Source organism: Opisthocomus hoazin, chromosome 7 (genome assembly GCF_030867145.1).
Source record: "Opisthocomus hoazin isolate bOpiHoa1 chromosome 7, bOpiHoa1.hap1, whole genome shotgun sequence".
NCBI lineage: Eukaryota > Metazoa > Chordata > Aves > Opisthocomiformes > Opisthocomidae > Opisthocomus > Opisthocomus hoazin.
The window spans coordinates 35,069,783-35,087,651 of record NC_134420.1 but is presented as its reverse complement, the minus strand read 5'-3'; the positions used below and the strand labels follow the sequence as shown (position 1 = coordinate 35,087,651).

Sequence of the window (17,869 nt, the reverse complement as noted above, 5' to 3'; positions counted from 1 at the left end):
GTCCAACCCCCCTGCCAAAGCAGGGTCACCTACAGCAGGCTGCACAGGACCTTGCCTGGGCGGGTCTTGAATATCTCCAGAGAAGGAGACTCCACAACCTCCCTGGGCAGCCTGTTCCCATCAAGCAGATCTGACCAGTTTTCTCATGTCTATGTCCTTTCCCTTGGTCACATGTAATCTCTTGCAACTAATGAGGAGCCAAATCATTTACTGCGCATCAAAGGACAGGCAGCTGTAGTCCCAAAGGGAGGTTTTCTGCTTGTATAGTAGTCATAGGCTGTCTCGTTTGTAGGTCAGCGGGAGGGAGATGCTAAGACTCCGTCTTTAGCTACGAGTTAAATGATGAAAGTACTGCAAACTTTAAGGAGCAAATGCAGGGATGAGTGACAGCCAATGTGAATTTGACAAGAATCAACTAGAATAAACTGGCAAACTGAGCTAATCTACTTGTATTATCAAGGTAACGTGTTTTGGGGCTAAGGGGCAAGCAGTAGTTGTCATCTCTGGAGTTCTGCAAGTCTTAATTAAAAATAGGAAAAGAGTATTTCAAAAAAAGCAATTCTTTGGCCATGTTTCCTCTTGCTGGGGTCAACATAAGGTACTCAGAGGCCTTCACCGTTCCCTGGTGGTGCGGTCATTCTGCAAGTGAGTCGAAAAAACTACAAGCAGCTTGCTTCTGGCTCTGCTTCCAACAGTGATATTGCTAGAAGACTTATGATTCTCCCCTGCCTCATTACCCCTTATCTTTGACAGGACAAACAGAATCCCCACACAGAATGCTGACCGGACTCCTCAGAGCCAGCCCTTGCAAGCCATTTCAGGCAAAATGACTTGGCAGCCCTCCAAAAGCTGATACAAAATTGGACAGCAGGATCTGCAGAAGTGGTGCTCCTTAGTTTGGAGAACACCTTGAAAACAAAGTGGGTTAAAAAAACCACCCCCTTGGGAACTAGGAGTTTAGCAGCAAGTAATTTGAATGGAGTGTTTTCCAGAAAACCCGAGGCTGGCTCCTTTGGGAAGTAAAGATGCTTTCTGCCATTCTGTACCTGCTTAGTGATTCCAGTGGCTGGGTTTCTCTTTCAAAGGTGCCTTGCCTGTGCACACCAGGAGGTGTCTAGCTTTCAGTCAAAAGCCACCACCAGCTCTGTGCTACTTGTCCCCACCTCCCACCAAAGCACAAATAAATGTTTAGTCCACCTTATGTGCACATTGAGACTGACCTGAGGGTCTTCTGGCTCTCAGCCCAGGCAGAGGAGACGGTGGCCTCACTGCATACTGAGCCAGTTGGTATTGCCTCAAGGACAAGGCACTGATGGTGGGTGGCTTTCTGCTCCCTGCCTGAGCTAGACCTGCACTGTGCTGCAGGCAGAGGGGTCCATGTTGGGTGATGAGGGAGGCACAAGTTGGTGGCTCACAGAGGCTGAGGTTTCCACACCTTGCTTCCTCTCTGGTGCCAGCAGGAATAGCAGACCAGCTCTCCTGCATGCAATTCACAACTAGGTGGCCCTAGTTTGGAGCTCAGAGTGGCTCCTCGGTGCAAGATCTGGGAGTTTGGAGTGCAGATTAATTCATAGAATCATAGAATAGTTTGGGTTATAAGGGACCTTTAAAGGTCATCTAGTCCACCCCACCCTTGCAATGAGCAGGGACATCTTCAACTAGATCAGCTTGCTCAGAGCCCCATCCAACCTGACCTTGAGTCTTTACAGGGATGGGGCATCTACCACGTGTCTGGGCAACATGCTCCAGTGCCTCACCACCCCTATTGTAAAAAATGTCTTCCTTATATCTAGTCTGAATCTACCCTCTTTTAGTTTAAAACCATTACCCCTTGGCCTATCGCAATGGGCCCTGCTTGGAAGTTTGTGCCCATCTTTCTTATAAGCCCCCTTTAAGTACTGGAAGGCTGCTATAAGGTCTCCCTGGAGCCTTCTCTTCTCCAGGCTCAACAGCCCCAACTCTCTCCACCTTTCCTCAGAGAAGAGGTGCTCCAGCCCTCTGATCATTTTTGTGGCCTCCTCTGGACCCGCTCCAACAGGCCCATGTCTTTTCTGTGCTGGGGGCTCCAGAGCTGGACGCAGGACTCCAGATGGGGTCTCACCAGTGGAGTAGAGGGGCAGAATCCCCTCCCTCGACCTGCTGGCCACACTTCTCTTGATGCAGCCCAGGATACGGTTGGCCTTCTGGGCTGCGAGTGCACATTGGTGGCTCATGTCCAGCTTTTCCTCCACCAGCACCCCCAAGTCCTTCTCCTCAGGGCTGCTCTCAATTCCCTCATCCCCCAGCCTGTACGGATACCAGGGGTTGCCCCGAGCCAGATGCAGGACCTTGCACTTGGCCTTGTTGAACTTCATGATGTTCACACAAGGCCCACTTCTTGAGCTTGTCCAGGTCCCTCTGAACGGCATCTCGTCCCCTAGACGTGTCAACTGCTCCACTCAGCTTGGCGTCCTCTGGAAACTTGCTGAGGGTGCACTCAATCCCTCTGTTCATGTCACTGATGAAGATACTAAGCAGTACTGGTCCCAATACGGACCCCTGAGAGACACCACTTGCCACAGCTCTCCAGCTGGACATTGAGCCATTGACCACTACGCTTTGGCCATGAGCTCACCTGAGCTCACTCAATAAAACCTGCCAAATTTGAACGTCCATCATACAGGACAGCTCTGGCTTTGCATAGCACAAAGTACCATTGCTATCTCCCTCAGTCCTGATTTTGGCTGGGACCACTCAAGTAATCCCCACTGACTTCACCATGACAGAAAAGAGTTGGCACAGCATTTGGCTGAAGAGATTGAGCTATTTCTGAAGTGACTTGGATGTTCTCTCGCTATGCGCTGGCAGGCTGTAACAGGCAGAGCTATATGAAGGTGGCTGAAGTTGGATCTGTTCATCTGCAGCCCAACGGGAACGTGAATTTTTGCATCTCTTGAGCTGTTATGATTGTTTAAAGTGCTCAGATGTTTGCTGCAAGCGTTGTCTCCTCAAAATGCAGTTGAATACCAGACCTTTATAAAATGAGTTAATCTAAAATATTTAGACTCCAAAAAGTAAAATATCAAATGTCAAAGAATTCAGAAAACTGGTAGGCGGGCTCTGTGAAGAGATGTTCTAAAGCATAAAACAGATCTGAGAACTGATAAAAGAGCTGGGGGTCAAAGTCCCAACAACAACTATCCTGCTGCAAGGGGAATGAGTAGAGACCAATAAAGGGGCTCAGGAGCTCTTCAATGTCCTGAAGCATGAAAAGGAAAAATGGGATTGGTGTTGGAGCATTGTAGACTACGTATGAGATTCCAGAGGACTGAAGGGTGGCACGGAAAAATCACTTAACTACACATGAAGAAAAACCTTGGGAATTACAGACCTGATGTCCTGAAATCTCTGTGTGAAAAATTCTAAGAGTGACCTACTGACCAGTTGTTCTCTAATCCCCTAGATAGATTTATAAATTTGTAAAAAATATGGCTGGAATGGATTTGTTGATGTCTTGCTGAGGACAAATTGTATCAAACTAATCTGATTCCATTCTTTGACAGAATAACTGGCCTCATGGCTGCGGGGGGGCAGCACAAGATGTGATATGTCTTGACTTTGGTAAGGCTTCTGGCACTGGCCCAGAAGGCATTCTCGTAAGCAGGCTAAGGATATGCAAGCTATTTAGACTCATAATACATTGAGCTCACTGTCAAAGTCAAGAGAGCTTTCTGGGGAAATCTTTCCAGTGGCTGTCTAGGGTCCAGGTCTGTTGAGGATGTTCATCAGCAGCTTTAGGAAATTGCTTGACTATAAAATTTCCTGGTGACATCCAACTGGGAGGGGCTGTGAGTACCTATGAAGGGTAGGACCAGAATGCTTGATAAACTGCAGAAATAATCCAAGTCAACAGAATGGTTTCAGCAGAAGCACATGATGACCTGCTGTGATGCAGCCAGCGCGAGTGCGCAAGCACAAAGCGAGACCCAGCAGGCAGCAATACAGCAGAAACAACTGCTCAGAAGCTGGAAGAGGAGAAAGTAGAGAACCTGAAGGGCTTTACCATGTGAAAAATGCTCTTAGAACAAGGATAGTAATCAGCTGGTTTCTATGACTTTGTGAATAATGAAAGAAGGAAAAAATATAGCAGGGCCACAAAAACCCTATGTTTCAGTTTGCTGTTATTTTTCTACCCAAGATGTTACTGAAGGAAGCAATTGAGTCTTTTTTGATAGCTTTTTAAAGAGTTTATTGGACAACCATGGTGTTGATAGGGGTGTGGAGGTGCTCGGCACAGTATGCCTTAGTGCCAAGGAGGTACCCAGGGGACCTTCTGAGAGCACTGTTAAAGCTTTTGTGTTGAATTTTTTTTTTTTTCCCCCTATGTCTTTTCCATGCACCCAAGTTGTATGCAAATAATTCTCACAAAATGGGGCCAGTGTTTCTGTAATGCAAGCCTATTTTCTGAGACAACAGCGACATCTTCCTGGGAAGGTATTTATAACTTCACATCTTACACACCCCAGGAAAAGAAAAACCTTGCTTGGATGGTTTATTTCTTTAATTCACCTAGATTTCATACCAGTTTCAAAGTACTTCATGGACCTGTGTTATTTTTTATTGCATTCTTCAAACTGGACCCATTTCTGAGTGCATGGCCAGCAATGAATGGTAGGTAGGTCACGATTTTTCCTTTAGCCACAGCTCCCACTCAGCTTGCCACATGCGTGGCCGGGACATCGGTGAGTGCTCACATTTAGTTGCATTAGGAACATCTGACGAGCTCATCAACCTCATATCATGCCTGCAGGCTCCATGGCTCAGCTCAAACTACCACCTGAGGTGAAGTGTGGGGACGGGACGGGTTTCCCAGATTGATGTGGAGAGGGGCCAAGGGTTGCTGCTGCTGGCAGTGGGGGCAGGCGTGAATGGCCCCCCCCGGATGCCTGCTGGGGTGCCTGGTGGGCCTGGGGTGCTGGTCTCTCTGCACCACCACATGCTTCTGGGCAAAGCACAGACCCCCTGGGTGAAGGGAAGGCAGATGTATATGTGTCTGGGGCATGTAAATCTACTCATAGTGTTAATTATCTAAGTATTTTAAATGCTCATTTAAATACTGGGAGGTCCTTAATTCCTTCCCCCTGTGGAGGCAAGTTGGGAGCCCTCTCTTCTCTGCTGGGCGCTAAGTGGCACTGGCACACACAGCTCCCTTATCAACAAGCTGGCTGCTGCCAGCACACGCACACAGATGACAACGGTCGTTAAAAACATTTTTTTTTCCCATATAATACCCTAAAGGTTATCCTTGGTGACAAGTGCTTTTCAGCTTGTGGCCAGGGCTGGCCACAGCTCAGCAAATGATGCTCCCGTTTGTGCAGGCCTGCTCCCACACCAAGGTCAGGGCTGTGACCATTCCCTGCCAGAATTAACCCAAAGAAGCTTTTGCCTGTTTTTTTTCCCCAGAAAAAAAGCACCATTCCAGGTGAAAAGTAGGATGAACAACCTGCCACCAGCTAACACCAAAGTGTGACTGAGGATAGGTTGAAATTTGGCATGTTCAAGCATAACCAGATCTCCTGGATACCCTTTTGTTACTAACTTTATCTATCCTGTTGTGTTATCAAGAACTGGGTGATGATCATTCCTCAAGGTCTTGTTACCAACCCTTTACCTCAAAACTGTCCAGGTAAAACAGTACCAGTAGCCTCCAAACTGCTTTCCCACAGCAAAGTGCTGTGCTGGTGGAGACATGCAGGCAGGCATCATCCCACAGCAGCAGTGGGACAGGGTGGTTGAAGCCTGAAGTGGCACAAAGTAGCTGATGGGGCTTCTCCTTGCAGATGGTGCTGTGAGGTGACATTGTGGTGCTGCTTTGGGATGGAGTGTGGTGGTGGGGTCCTCCCACACCAGGGACAAGTGGCTTACAAACCAGTCCAGCAGCCCCAGCCCTGAAATCAGAGAAAATGTGCATCACAGAATATTTTTCTGTTTAATTTGTGCTTGTCCAGAAGAGCCTTGATCGCACCAACACCACAGTAATTGCCAAGAAGGTGACAAAGCCCATTCTGAGAGCTGCAGTTGCCTCCTCCCTGGCTTAAAGCCTTTGCTCGCTGGCTCTGACAAACACGTCATTCTCACCGCACCGTACTGCAGCCCACTCCTGATGCCTGCATGCTCCTGTCACTCAGCCCAGCTCGCTCCGGGACGGCACCCTTTGGTCCTGGACCCAAGCCTCAGCACTTGTGGGGACCGGGATGCTTCTGCGCAGCGGTGGCAGCAACCCAGCACCCCCCCCCCCACCCCCCCCCCCCCCCCACCCCCCCCCAAAGCCAAAGGCAATGGGTCCTTTCCCGGAGCCGGAGCTTTGTGCTTCCCCCTGGGTCGGGAGGGGGCATGCTCGCCGTGGGCGCTGCTGGTCCATGAAGGGGACAAGCTGGCTGCAGCGCGAGGGCTGGGGAGTGACCCCCACGCAGGGAGACGGGAGCGTGCAGGACCCGGCGGGGCAGTGGCCTTTTTTGTAGCCAGGCTTTGCTGAGCTCTGGCTGCCCTGAGGGAGCGATGTGCAGCATGGCCTCCCCACAGCCGCTCCACCACCGCCGTCTGCCCTGCAGCGCAGGCACCCAGCTCGGCATGCTCCCACCCCGCTCCCACCAGGGTCGTGGCCTGCACCAGCCGCCCATCTGCTGCAGAAAGGCATGTGGGGACGGTTCTGGCACGAGGCCCACTGTGAAGGGGGTTTCTGAGGTCAGGTGCCCAAATACAAGCGGAAAAAGGCAGCCGGTGGCAATGCTGGGTTGGAGGAGGCATGGTACCGGCCGAACCCGGCGCATGAGTCCCGGCCAGCTTGAGGGGGACGGGCGAGTGATGACTCTTTGCGAAACTGATTTTTACCCAAAGGCTGATTTTTGACTGGCCTCCATGCAGTGCAGCATCATTTGGATGGCAAAACCCAGGGGGGCTGGGGGTGCTCCCCGTGGCAGCGGAGCGGGCCAGCAGCCAGAGCTATCACAGGTTAGACTGGGTCCCCCTGCCACCGCAGTCCCCAGGGACAAAGCAGCTCCTTTGATCACCTCTGCTTTTCCCTCCTGATGTCAGGGCACATCATTCATCCTCAGCCGCAGCAGGACGGGGCCTTGGCGAGACGTGGGCAGGGAGGGGAGCGGGAGGCCGAAGGGTCAGCGCGTGCCGCCCAGGGCATGAGGGCTGCCGAGAGAGGCCGGCGGCTGCCACTGCAGGCTGCCACAGGGAAGCTGCCGGGAGAAGCAAAGGGGAAGCAACAGCGACAGCAGAAACACCAGCGAAATCTCCTCTCTGCCAGCCAGGGGTGAGGGCTGCGGGGTCCTCCCAGCAGCACCCAACCGGAGGAATGGGGTGCAGCGGGGAGCAAACCAGCCAGAGCCAGTGCGACCAAGTCCAGGCACCTGCCCAAAGGAAAAGAGGAGCAAGCAGATAGCTAGACCCAAAATAAAACATAAAAGCCTCTGCAAAAAAAAATTCCAAAAGGCACCAAACTAGCTTCCTTTTTTTTTTTTTTTTAAACTTGCATATTTTTTAATGAAGTAAAAAACAAAAATAAAAGAAAGAAACACTCGGTGGATGTTGTCGGCCTGGCGCAGATCGCCCTCGTGCACAGAGGGCACGGAGGTTCCCGTGCAGCTGGCACTGATGGCAGCCAGTCCTCCCCCCGCGCCCCTTCCCCGGGGCCAGCTGGCGAAGGGAGCGGATGGAAAGCGCACGGTGGGCACAGCACAAGCAACAGAAGAACAACATGGCAGCTCCCCAGGCCGGGCTTTACCCAGGGACGGGTGAGCTGGCACAGGTGAAACAAGAGCTCAGCAGACTTTGTATGTCCAAATTAAAAACAACGATGGTAACAGCCCACCACCCCCTTGAAAGCGGCACTTCAAACCCCCACGGGGAGCGTCTGGGGGCTTCTGTAATTTTTCTCTTGCTGTTAGGCGCGTGTGCTCTCGGGTCCCTGGCTGGTGGGCAGCGGTGGCAGCTGCTCTCGGTGGCTGTTGGCACGGCCGGAGGTCAGAAGGACCGGCGAGCTCGGCGGGAGCCTGACCTCAGGGTTTCTTGCCTGTCTTTTTCGGGCCCTTCCCCACAGCCATGGTGAAGAGGGGGGTAGGGAGGCAGGAGGTCGGATGCCTGTTGGCTCCCAACCCAATGGCTTTCACCCATGTGGAGCTCCCACCAGCAAAGCTCCTCTGAGAAGGATCCTTCTTCTCTGCCTTACGTGTATACACTTTTATATAGAGATATAGATATCTGATAAACATTTTGTATGAAAATAAATACTTCATCTGTGTGTTAAGGACCATCATTGCTCTCCTCTTGTCACCTGCTATAATGTTACACCTCTTTTTTGTCTGTGACAACCTTGTTCCCATTGCTTTTTTCCTCACCTGCAGACACCTCCTCCCTGCCTCCCGGGGTGGCAGAAAGCACTGCAGCAGGCAGGGACGCACCTTTGGCAGCCCCTCTCTTGCTCGCTGCCTCCCAAGGTTTGACTTATTATAGGGAACTTTATGAAGAAAATGCTTCCCTTTACAGCATCATTTCTTGATAGAATCAATTCTCTTCATCTTGAAAACACTTTACAAGGAGTAAGGTTTTAACATCCTCTTCCAGGGCTCTCAATTAAGAAATATGTTTCTAGATAGCGCTGTTTATATAGATATAGGTATAGCTTTTATTTATTTTTATTACCAACCCAACATTTCAATTTGCAGTCATTGATGTAACTCATGACATACTCTCACGGTGTCTTTTTTCTCCCCTTAAAAAGAAATGTACCTCAAATGAAAAGGATGCCTTTTTGTCTGTCTGGTATTCCTAAAAGATACTCAGGATGATACAGGAGTCCTGATGTAGGTGGCAGTTTTTAACCCGCACCTTTCACTGGCCTGAAGACCACCAGCGAGACGTGGGCACTGCGTGAACTGGGGTAGCAAGCGACAGAAAGGGCAGCCACGCCACAGCTCGGGGTGGAATGGCGCTGGGAACAAGCGAGCACGCTATCCAGGGTTTCCTGACTTCCTTTCCACCTCTGAACAGGAGGACCGCGCCGCAAATCCACCACCACCAGCCTTCCAAGGAGCCCACGCTGCTTTCCCTCGCCCCCTCGCTCCCCCAGGGCAGGCTATTCTTGGGTAGCCATTTATTTCTTTATCGGTTGTAAATTCATATAATTTTCTCTCCCTGCAGTACCACAAGGTCGAAGTTAATTATACAAAGAGAAATGCCATAGTCAAAATATACATGATACGTATTATATTAGAGGGTTGAGGTTTGGGGGGGGGGGGGGTGTTCCCTCCTTTTTTTCTTAGCCCAGGCAGGTGATTGAGATGCTACATGCTCCAGCCTTTGTCACTGAATGCGTGTGTGTGTGTCTGTCTGTCTGTGTTTGTATTAAAAATATATCAGTCTTGCGATGTTCTTAAAAAAGAAAGAAATGGCAGGCAGTGAGGGAGGAAACTGGTAATAGTGAAAAAGTTCTTTGACTGTGTCACAGTCTTTTGTGGCTTCAAAAAATACACATGTTCAATTCCAGCACTGACGGCAGCTTGAAGCTTTAGAGTAGATTTTTAACATATTTCTGTTTTAGTAGTAAAAAAGAAAAAATAACCAAGCAGCTTATCCCCCCAACCAAAAAGCAAGAAGCAAGCAAAAGAAAAAAAGGAAAAAAAATAATCAAATTTGTGATCAGACTTCTGCAATTCCCAACCAGTAAAAATAAGAAAACATCTCCTTACAGTGGCGGGGTGCTCAGGAGGAAAAGGGACAAGCCCCTGCGGGAGAGGTGGCCTTTGAGGATGGCTGAAACTTCTTGATCTCATTGAGTGGGGTCAGTGGCTGGGTTTATTGTGTGTTTTTTTTTTATTTCAACACTTGCCATTGTTGCTTTCATTTCTTTCGTATCATTTTGGGTGGGTTTTGTTTGTTTGTTTTCCCTCTGTGATGTTTTGCCTTTCTCAGTGCCCAGCCGTCCAACTGCCCGGGCAGCGGGGGCCGCCGACGGACAGCCGTCAGCCGTCCCCTCCGGTGAAACCGCGCTTCCAGGGCCGGTGTCCGGTGAGGTAATGGAGGAGGGGGTCCCTCCCCCCGGCGGCACCGTCCCTCCACCGCCTAAAACCCCTTGATGTAGCAATAGGCCTCCAGGGTGGCGAAGAGGATGTACAGCAGCCAGAGGCTGACGAAGAGAAACGTCGTGGCCAGTTTGCAGCCGTGGGGGCCGCCCAGCTCCCCCCCGAGGTGGGGCCGCCGGCGGTAGAGGAGGACGCTGATGCAGATGAAGGCGAAGATGGTGAAGAGGGTGACGGAGAAGGCCAGGGTGCCCGCCGACACCTGGAACTCCTGCCCCTGTGATGCCCAGTAGATCGCCGCCACTGACCACGCCAGCCCGATGCCCAGGAAGACATTGACGGCATTGCTGCCTGTGACGTTGCTGATGGAGGCGTCGGCGTACACGTCCTGGATGGCTGCGGCTTTGCTGGCGAACGTGTCTGGAGGTGGGGGAGGAAGGAATGAGAAATCACCGGGGGTCCGACAGAAGAAATGGGCAGCCCTTCATGTCTGGGGGACAAGGGAGGCTCAGGTGTGGTACTGGCCAGTTTGGGACACGGATCTCTCCTGGTGCACACCCTCCCTCCACAGGTCCCAGGGACCCTGTGCTGCCACCAAGTGGGGTGCAGACCTTGCCCAGGGACAGGGCACTGGGGACCCTCTTCCCAGCCTGATCCCCATCCCCATGACGGAGCTGCTACCCAGGGGAAGAAAAGCCACTGGAGGAGGACTTTCCGCCCACCCCATCTTCTCCCCACAGCCACCCCACCTGGTACAGAAGTGCCAAAGGCGACAAAGATGACGGCGGTCACCGAGTCCTTGAGGCCAATGGTGCAGCCAAAGTGGGAGGCAAGATCACCAATGACGGCTGTGAGCATGCCAATGATGAGGATGGAGACGACGAAGCAGGCCCAGCCGTTGCAGTACTCAGTGGGGGGCACGCAGGCAAACAGCACCTTCCAGAAGACGGTCAGGAAGTGCATCACGTAGTCAAAGCAGGATGGCAGCCGCTCTTCACCGGATTCGTCCTCATCTTCATCCCCCGCTGCAAACAATGTGGAAGGAGAGGTCCAGCGCTCATGAAGGGGCAGGTGAACATTACGGAGGTGCTCTGCAGCCCGTGGTGCTTGGCCCCCCCACCCCAGGGCTCCAAGGATGCTGCTCTCCTGGGACAAGGTGGTGTGGTGCCAGCCACGACAGTGGGCTCAGGGCACACCAGGTCCCTCAGTGATGGGTAAGGCTTGGCAAGAGGGGTGCCTCCTAGGACACCTAGAGCCTGCAGGGCTGGGGCAGTCCCATCCTCGTCCCTGTTCTCATCCACAGGCAGTCATACAGTGTGCAGTCAGACTGTGGAGATGACTGTTGAGGGGCACCATGAAGTCACACAGGCAAGTCATGTTTTGGGGGCTAAGATAGCATAAAGTGGTAGAATCGGGAAAAGTGGAGTGACCTCTTGGTCCTCCTGCATCAGAGCACAGGCTGGTCACCAGCAGTGCCCCAGCAAGAAACTTCTCACCTGCTTGAGGGTATCATCACCATCACCAGTGCTGCAGCCCCTCGGAGGGGCTCCCTCCTTAGCGTGGTGGGCCAGGCCAGCCTCAAGGCTGGAAGCACTGCTGGTCTTTGTGCAGATACAGGATGACGGAAATAAACTGGTGAAAGGGAAAGCAGGTAGGGAGCACAAAGAAGATGGCACAGGAAGGAGAGAGATGGAGGGAGAGAGAAGCAGGCCTGCTTGCTGCAATAATGGAAGTATTGTTTCCACAGAAGCAGTTTGTCTTAATTACTAGAAAGAAGGAAACTGAATACCCCGCACTTCTTCTTTCACAGCAGAAGACCTTGTGGCAACCGGTGGCAGCTCCCACTCAGCTGCCTGCCTGCCTGCTGCCTGCACTAAGGCTGGGTGGGAAACAGCCCTTTGGGAAAGATGCCAAACCATCAAGAAAAGGTTCAGAAAGGTGCCTGAGTGTTGTTAATGTCATGGACATGCCTAAAATGTCTGCTCCATGGCTCTGAAAGCAGTGAGTGCTCTCAGGCTCCCTGGGCAACAGCTGGCAGGTCTCTGGGGCTTTCCCTCCACCAGCTGCTGCCTCTGGGGCAACATCGCCCACCCATACATGGTAACCCTCTCTACTCCCAGAAACTCTACTGGCCATGGCATCTTTCAGCAGCAGGAGCTCCCTGTACAGGACAGCACTTGGCACAGCATAAGCCAGCAGCCCAGCCAGGGTGGGATTTTGCTGCCTGTACGCTGCTCATGAGACCACTGAAGCAGCAGGAGCACCGCCAGCAGAAGCCAAGTCTTTGAAAACTGGCATCCTGGATGGCTCCACACCAAAAGATGGATCTCCCGGGCTCCCAGCTAATGCACCTGCAAAAGCCCAGTGTATTTGGAGCAGAGGAACTCTTTGGACTGGCTTTGCTGATGATCACCACACATGCAACAGCTGAGCATCACTGACCAGGCAGATGCAGTCACCTGAGCCCAGAGAGATCTCATCCCAGGCTGCATGAACCCTGGGGATGCTGCTGTGGGTTTTCTGATGTCACCCTCACCTGCGCTGACGGTAATGGCCTCCATGAACTGGTCCCTCCAGGAATGTGTCCCTACAACCAAAGCCAGGTTTGTCTTCTTAATCAGCTTGTCCACGGTGCTCTGTTGTGGGAATAAAGATGCACAGCAATTAAACTGGCTGCTAGCAGGGAAGACTGATCTTGCAGTGCACTGTGGTCTCACTGACCCTTCCCAAACTGTTGAGGAGCCACAAGCACTCTCTTACCAGTCAGATGAGGCCATAACTGGAGCTGGACAGGCTGATCCAAACCTCAACAGAGCCTGCTTCTTTGCCACCCCTTACTCCAGAGGAGGCTCCTTCTTCTGTTGCCCCTGCCTCACCAGAGATGGCTTTGCTCCTGCCCTCTTTTGCACATTGGCTTTTCTGCTTCCAGAAGGGCTCCCTCGTCTTCCTCCCTTCACCTCCGCCTACCAGCAGCTACATCCCCTGGCACTTCTTGTAGGCTGCACCCATACTCTACTGCACTGCATACTCCTTTTCACCTTCCAGCAGCCCTTTACCTGCACGTGTGGCCACCCCTAGCCTCCTCAGTTCTACTTTCCATGGCTGCTCTTCAGTGCCATGCAGCTTTCCCCTCCTGGAGGACAGCTGGGACAACTACTGACCTTGAATTCATAGGACTCCTCAATGATGACTTCTAGTTTGGGATGCTCGCCAAGTATTGGTTTGCCCATCTCTGCAATCCTCTTGGCTTCTTCCTCTTCAACTGTCAGCTTCCTCTCAGCCACCTCTGTGAAAGCAAGGTCAACACCAAGCTGTAGACAGCGGCCCTGGAGCACTGGGGCACCATGGGGGCTTGTCTGCAGGGCCTGAGCACAGCCTTCTGCAGCCCCTTCTCAGCTTTCTAAGCTCACGCAGTGATCTGGGGGGGCAGTGGTGGGGTGTTGGACCACAGAAACAAAGAACCAAGATTTCTGAATACCAGTTAGTCACCAAGAACATATACAACAAGGTTTTAATTTATTTTAAAAAAACCCAAATATTTCTTCAGCTTGCATTGGTGCTCTTGGATGAGATGCACCCTCCCATCATCCCTGCAGCAGCTGGTGAGACTGAGGTACCGCTTCATTCTGCCACTTGGCACAGGTGTCCTTTAAGACAGCTTCAATGCCCTGGCGTGTTTCCTGGTTTGAATGAACAAGACGCAGGATCACTTTATTCCCCTTTGATTACAAAACACCTGTTGGCACTCTGCATCACTCAGTGCTTGATCTCACTCGCAGACGGACACATACAGCCACAACCACACACACACAACAGAGGTGTTCCTAGAATTTGCAAAAATGAACGAAAAGCAGTAAGTCAGGAGCCAAGTGGGGTTTTGCTTTCCTGGATGTTTAGTTTCTTCTGGAGGAAACTAAAGCAGGATCCCAGGTCAGCAGATGTCACCATGGGGCACAAGGTCTGCCCTGTGGGACTGCCTGGGAGGTGCAGCATGCCGAGATGACTTTGCATCAGGCTCACCTTGCTGAAGCCCCAGCAAACCCAGTGAGGCACCTGGGGAGGTTCTGGTTGCCTGGACGGGAAGGAGCACCCCAACCAGCATGAAAGATGCCCTAGCACTGTCCCCGGCCCTGACCCAGGTCTCCTCTCCTACCCACACACCCAAGTGCAAGTGGGTTCTCTGAAAAGCCTTGACAGCTCAAGAAAAAAGCTGGGGTTCCTGCGACTTTCCTGTGCCCGACCAGTCAGGGCATACAAGCTCCAACATGGGGCCCAGCTGAGCCTGCGAGAAGAAGCTGGAGCTCTGCAGAACCTGGGAGAGGGGTATCACAAACATAGAGCATTTTGTTCTGGCTGAACAGTGGGCCTGATCTCACCCAAGGTTTCTTGTAGAGTTTACTAACACCCCAGGTAATGCCTCAGATGTGATTAAACCCATGCAAGTTCCAGCAGATCTCATACTACGCACCAAAAATCACACAGAAATTATAAAGTCCCAGTGAAATCTAGATATAAACTCTGCCTTCTCTTCATCAAGCCAGACAGATTGAGTGCAAAGACTGTAAGCCTCACAAGTCCTGCAGAGTTCATAAAATATATAATAACTCCTGTGGCAGGTGACATTATTATAACCCATCACAGAAGCAGAAACAGCTACATCCATCATTGGAAATAAATGACATACATCAAAACCACCACTGCCTAGCTCAAAGCCAGTGTACTCTGGATCTCGGAATCCCTGAAAGGTTACAGATACTGAGACAGGGGAGCACAGCACCTGGAGAAGGTGGTGGACAACACAGCCGGGCAATGCAGGATGCCAGAAGTTTAAGAGGGCAACTGCAAGCAAAGGCCAAGCAAGCACAGAGCCGGAGGAGGCAGCTGAGCTGCAGAAGTGCAGAAACAGGGGTGAACGTGGACAAAACGTTCTGTCTTATGCTGCACTCAGAGACATGAACTGATGATCATCAAGAACAAGATTGACGTTACTTATGTTCACTTGAGAGGGGAGTTAGATGAAATCTACATCTCTTTTTCCAAGACGGAGATGGAGAAAGTCCAGTCTCTGCCTCTGCCTGGAAGTGTATGAAGATGACAAGCTGTACCCATCGTTAAAAATGCAGGTGCTTACACATCAGCTTCTCTCTGAGCTCTTCCATAACCTGAAGCTCAAAGAAGGAGGCACCCTCAGCTCTGCAAGGGCCATCTTGGCAGATGAGCTGAGCGTGTGCTGACGTGTGCTGACAGTACTGAGCTGAGCAAAAAGCACAGCAGCCACCACAGCAGGGCTGCAAAACCCGGGCTCGGGGACAGTCTGGCTCACTACAACCTTCGCTTCGCTGGGAAGTAACTGCACCAGAAAAGCTGCGGTCGCAGCTGGCGGCACGGTCTCTTGGGCTCTCACCCACTGGCTGCTGTTGCACAGCAGAGAAAGCAAATGTCTGGAATCAGAAGAGCTGCCCTGAAAATGGGGAATATCCGGCAGAATTTCCTCAGATTAACAACTCCAGGAGAAACGCAGCCTAGGTCCCCACTTTAATTGATTCAACAAAAGCCTTTGGCAGGGTAAAACAACATGGAGTGTCACACAGATATTAGCCATCTAGGCAAGGCTGAGCCACAGGCAGGTCTGTAAGCACACGCAGTGCTGAACGCCGCCTCCTCCCCGCAGGGAGCGGTACCCAACATGGCTTTATCTCAGAATCTGGCACCTTGCTCATGCTAGTTTATGTACCTGTGCCAGGCAGGACAGCATGAGACCTGATGCCCTCCTCTGAGGAGGGACACCTGCTCCGTCTCTTCCGACTGCGCACCAGGTCCAAGGCTGTAAAGCAGACTGCATGGGAATCCCCATGTCCATGGCCAGAGGCAGGACCTCTGACTGCTTGCAGGTGGCTTCACTATCTCTGCAAGCCACTTGCAGATCACCTACTGACTTGATGAACATGCCAATCACTCGCCAGGCAGCTCTTGGAGTAAATCAAGCAACACGTCCATGTCCACGAGTGCACAGATGACTCTAAACCTGGGGGCTGGATGCAGTGTGAGTGTGGGACCAGGCACTCCGCCAAAGCAAAGGCACTGGTGTTTACCACAGCACTGAAGAACTGTGGGACTTGCACTATTTCAGAGGGCACCTTGTCAGTGGAAGAAGTGCCCCCAGAGGCACCTTCAAGGCTGTACTGGGTTTCATGGCAAGGTTTTGAGGTTTTAATAGTGGGGTGGCTACAGGGGTGGCTTTTGTGAGAAGCTGCTCGAAGCTTCCCCTATGACAGAGCCAGTGCCAGCCAGCTCCAAGTCAGACCTGCTGCTGGCCAAGGCCGAACCCATCAGTGGCGGTGGTAGCACCTCAGGGATAACACATTTAACAAGGGTGGAAAAAAAATCTGGGCAATTTGCAGCGGGAGAGAGGATATGTGAGAATACATGAGAGAAACAGCCCTGCAGACACCAAGGTCAGCGCAGAAGGAGGGGGAGGAGGTGCTCCAGGCACCGGAGCAGAGATTTCCCTGCAGCCCATGGAGAAGACCGTAGGTGAGGCAGGCTGTCCCCTGCAGCCCATGGCGGTCCACGGTGCAGCAGAGATCCACCTGCAGCCTGGGGAGGACCCCACACGGGAGCAGGGGCATGCCCAAATGCAGCTGTGCCCCCATGGGGAGCCCGTGCTGGAGCAGGCTCCTGGCAGGACCTGTGGATCCGTGGGGAACTCACGCTGTAGCAATTCCTGAAGGACTGCAGTCCATGGGTGGGACTCCACGCTGGAGCAGGAGGAAGGAGCGGCAGAGACGATGTGTGATGAACTGACCTCAACCCCCATTCCCTGTCCTCCTTTGCCGCTGGAAGGGAGGAGATAGAGAATTCTGCAGTAAAATTGAGCCCAGGAAGAAGGGAGGAGTGGGGGGAAGGTGTTTTTAAGATTTGGTTTTATTTCTCATTATCCTGCTCTGATTTGATTGGTGACAAATTAAACTGATTTCCCCAACTCGAGTCTGTTTTGCCCATGACGGTAATTGGTGAGCAAAATAATTGGTGAGGGAAATAAATCCCTGCCCTTATCTCGCCCCACGAGCCTTTCATCGTACTTTTTCTCCCCTGTCCCATTGAGGAGGGGGAGCGATCAAGCAGCTTTGGTGGGCACCTGGCATCAGGCAGGCTAAACCATGACAAAACCCTAGGCAGGCCACTCGCAGTGAAGGAACAAGCTGGCCAGCGATGGAGACCCACAGCCTGCTGACAGCATGTCCACCGAGACATGAATAATGAAGGCCCTGCTGTCACCAGGCAGCTCCTTTGCAGTGAATATGGTGAACTGGGGCGCAGAGAGAAGAAACACGGTTGCCCAAGAAGGCACGTCAAGAATGTCCTATGGGGGCAGCTGATTGAACACCACTCCCAGGCTGTCTTTCAATGTCAGCTGCGAGCAAACCGCAGGAGAACAGGTACAGGCAGCATCTCCAAATGGGTACCTCGCAGAAATGTTAATAGAGGAAGCTTGCAGACAATGAAAAAAAGGAGGTAATTCCTTCACGCCTCATTAAGAAGCAGTCACATTTGTGAATGTGCAACAGGAAAGCAAAGCACAGAAACCTAACCAAATTCAAAGATGCATCTGAAAACACTGAACCTGCCATTGTATTTTCACCGAGCCTTTATGCTAATGCAGGAGACAGTTTGCACCACATGTCAATACTGTGCTGGATCTTGCTCAATGCACTCGTGCAAGCGATCCATAGGTGCCACATACCAGGCTGCCGATTGTCCTCTAAAGTTAGAGCAGTGCCATCTGTGGTAGGAAGGACAAG

The 17,869-nt window shown here is 51.9% G+C and overlaps 1 protein-coding gene across 6 annotated transcripts in view; it reads right to left on the bottom strand.

Annotated features, from left to right (window-relative positions):
* Nucleotides 1-7,573: 7,573 nt before the first annotated feature.
* Nucleotides 7,574-17,869, bottom strand: part of SLC8A3 (solute carrier family 8 member A3) — a 122,812-nt gene continuing 112,516 nt past the window's right edge. For all 6 annotated transcript variants that reach the window (XM_075426120.1, XM_075426123.1, XM_075426122.1 and 3 more), the window contains 4 exons: nucleotides 13,229-13,353; nucleotides 12,604-12,703; nucleotides 10,817-11,092; nucleotides 7,574-10,487 (listed from right to left, as the gene is read on the bottom strand). In XM_075426120.1, the coding sequence (XP_075282235.1) occupies nucleotides 10,111-10,487; nucleotides 10,817-11,092; nucleotides 12,604-12,703; nucleotides 13,229-13,353 (878 nt within the window). In that variant the 3' untranslated portion in view covers nucleotides 7,574-10,110. The remainder of the gene's footprint in view (nucleotides 10,488-10,816; nucleotides 11,093-12,603; nucleotides 12,704-13,228; nucleotides 13,354-17,869) is intronic.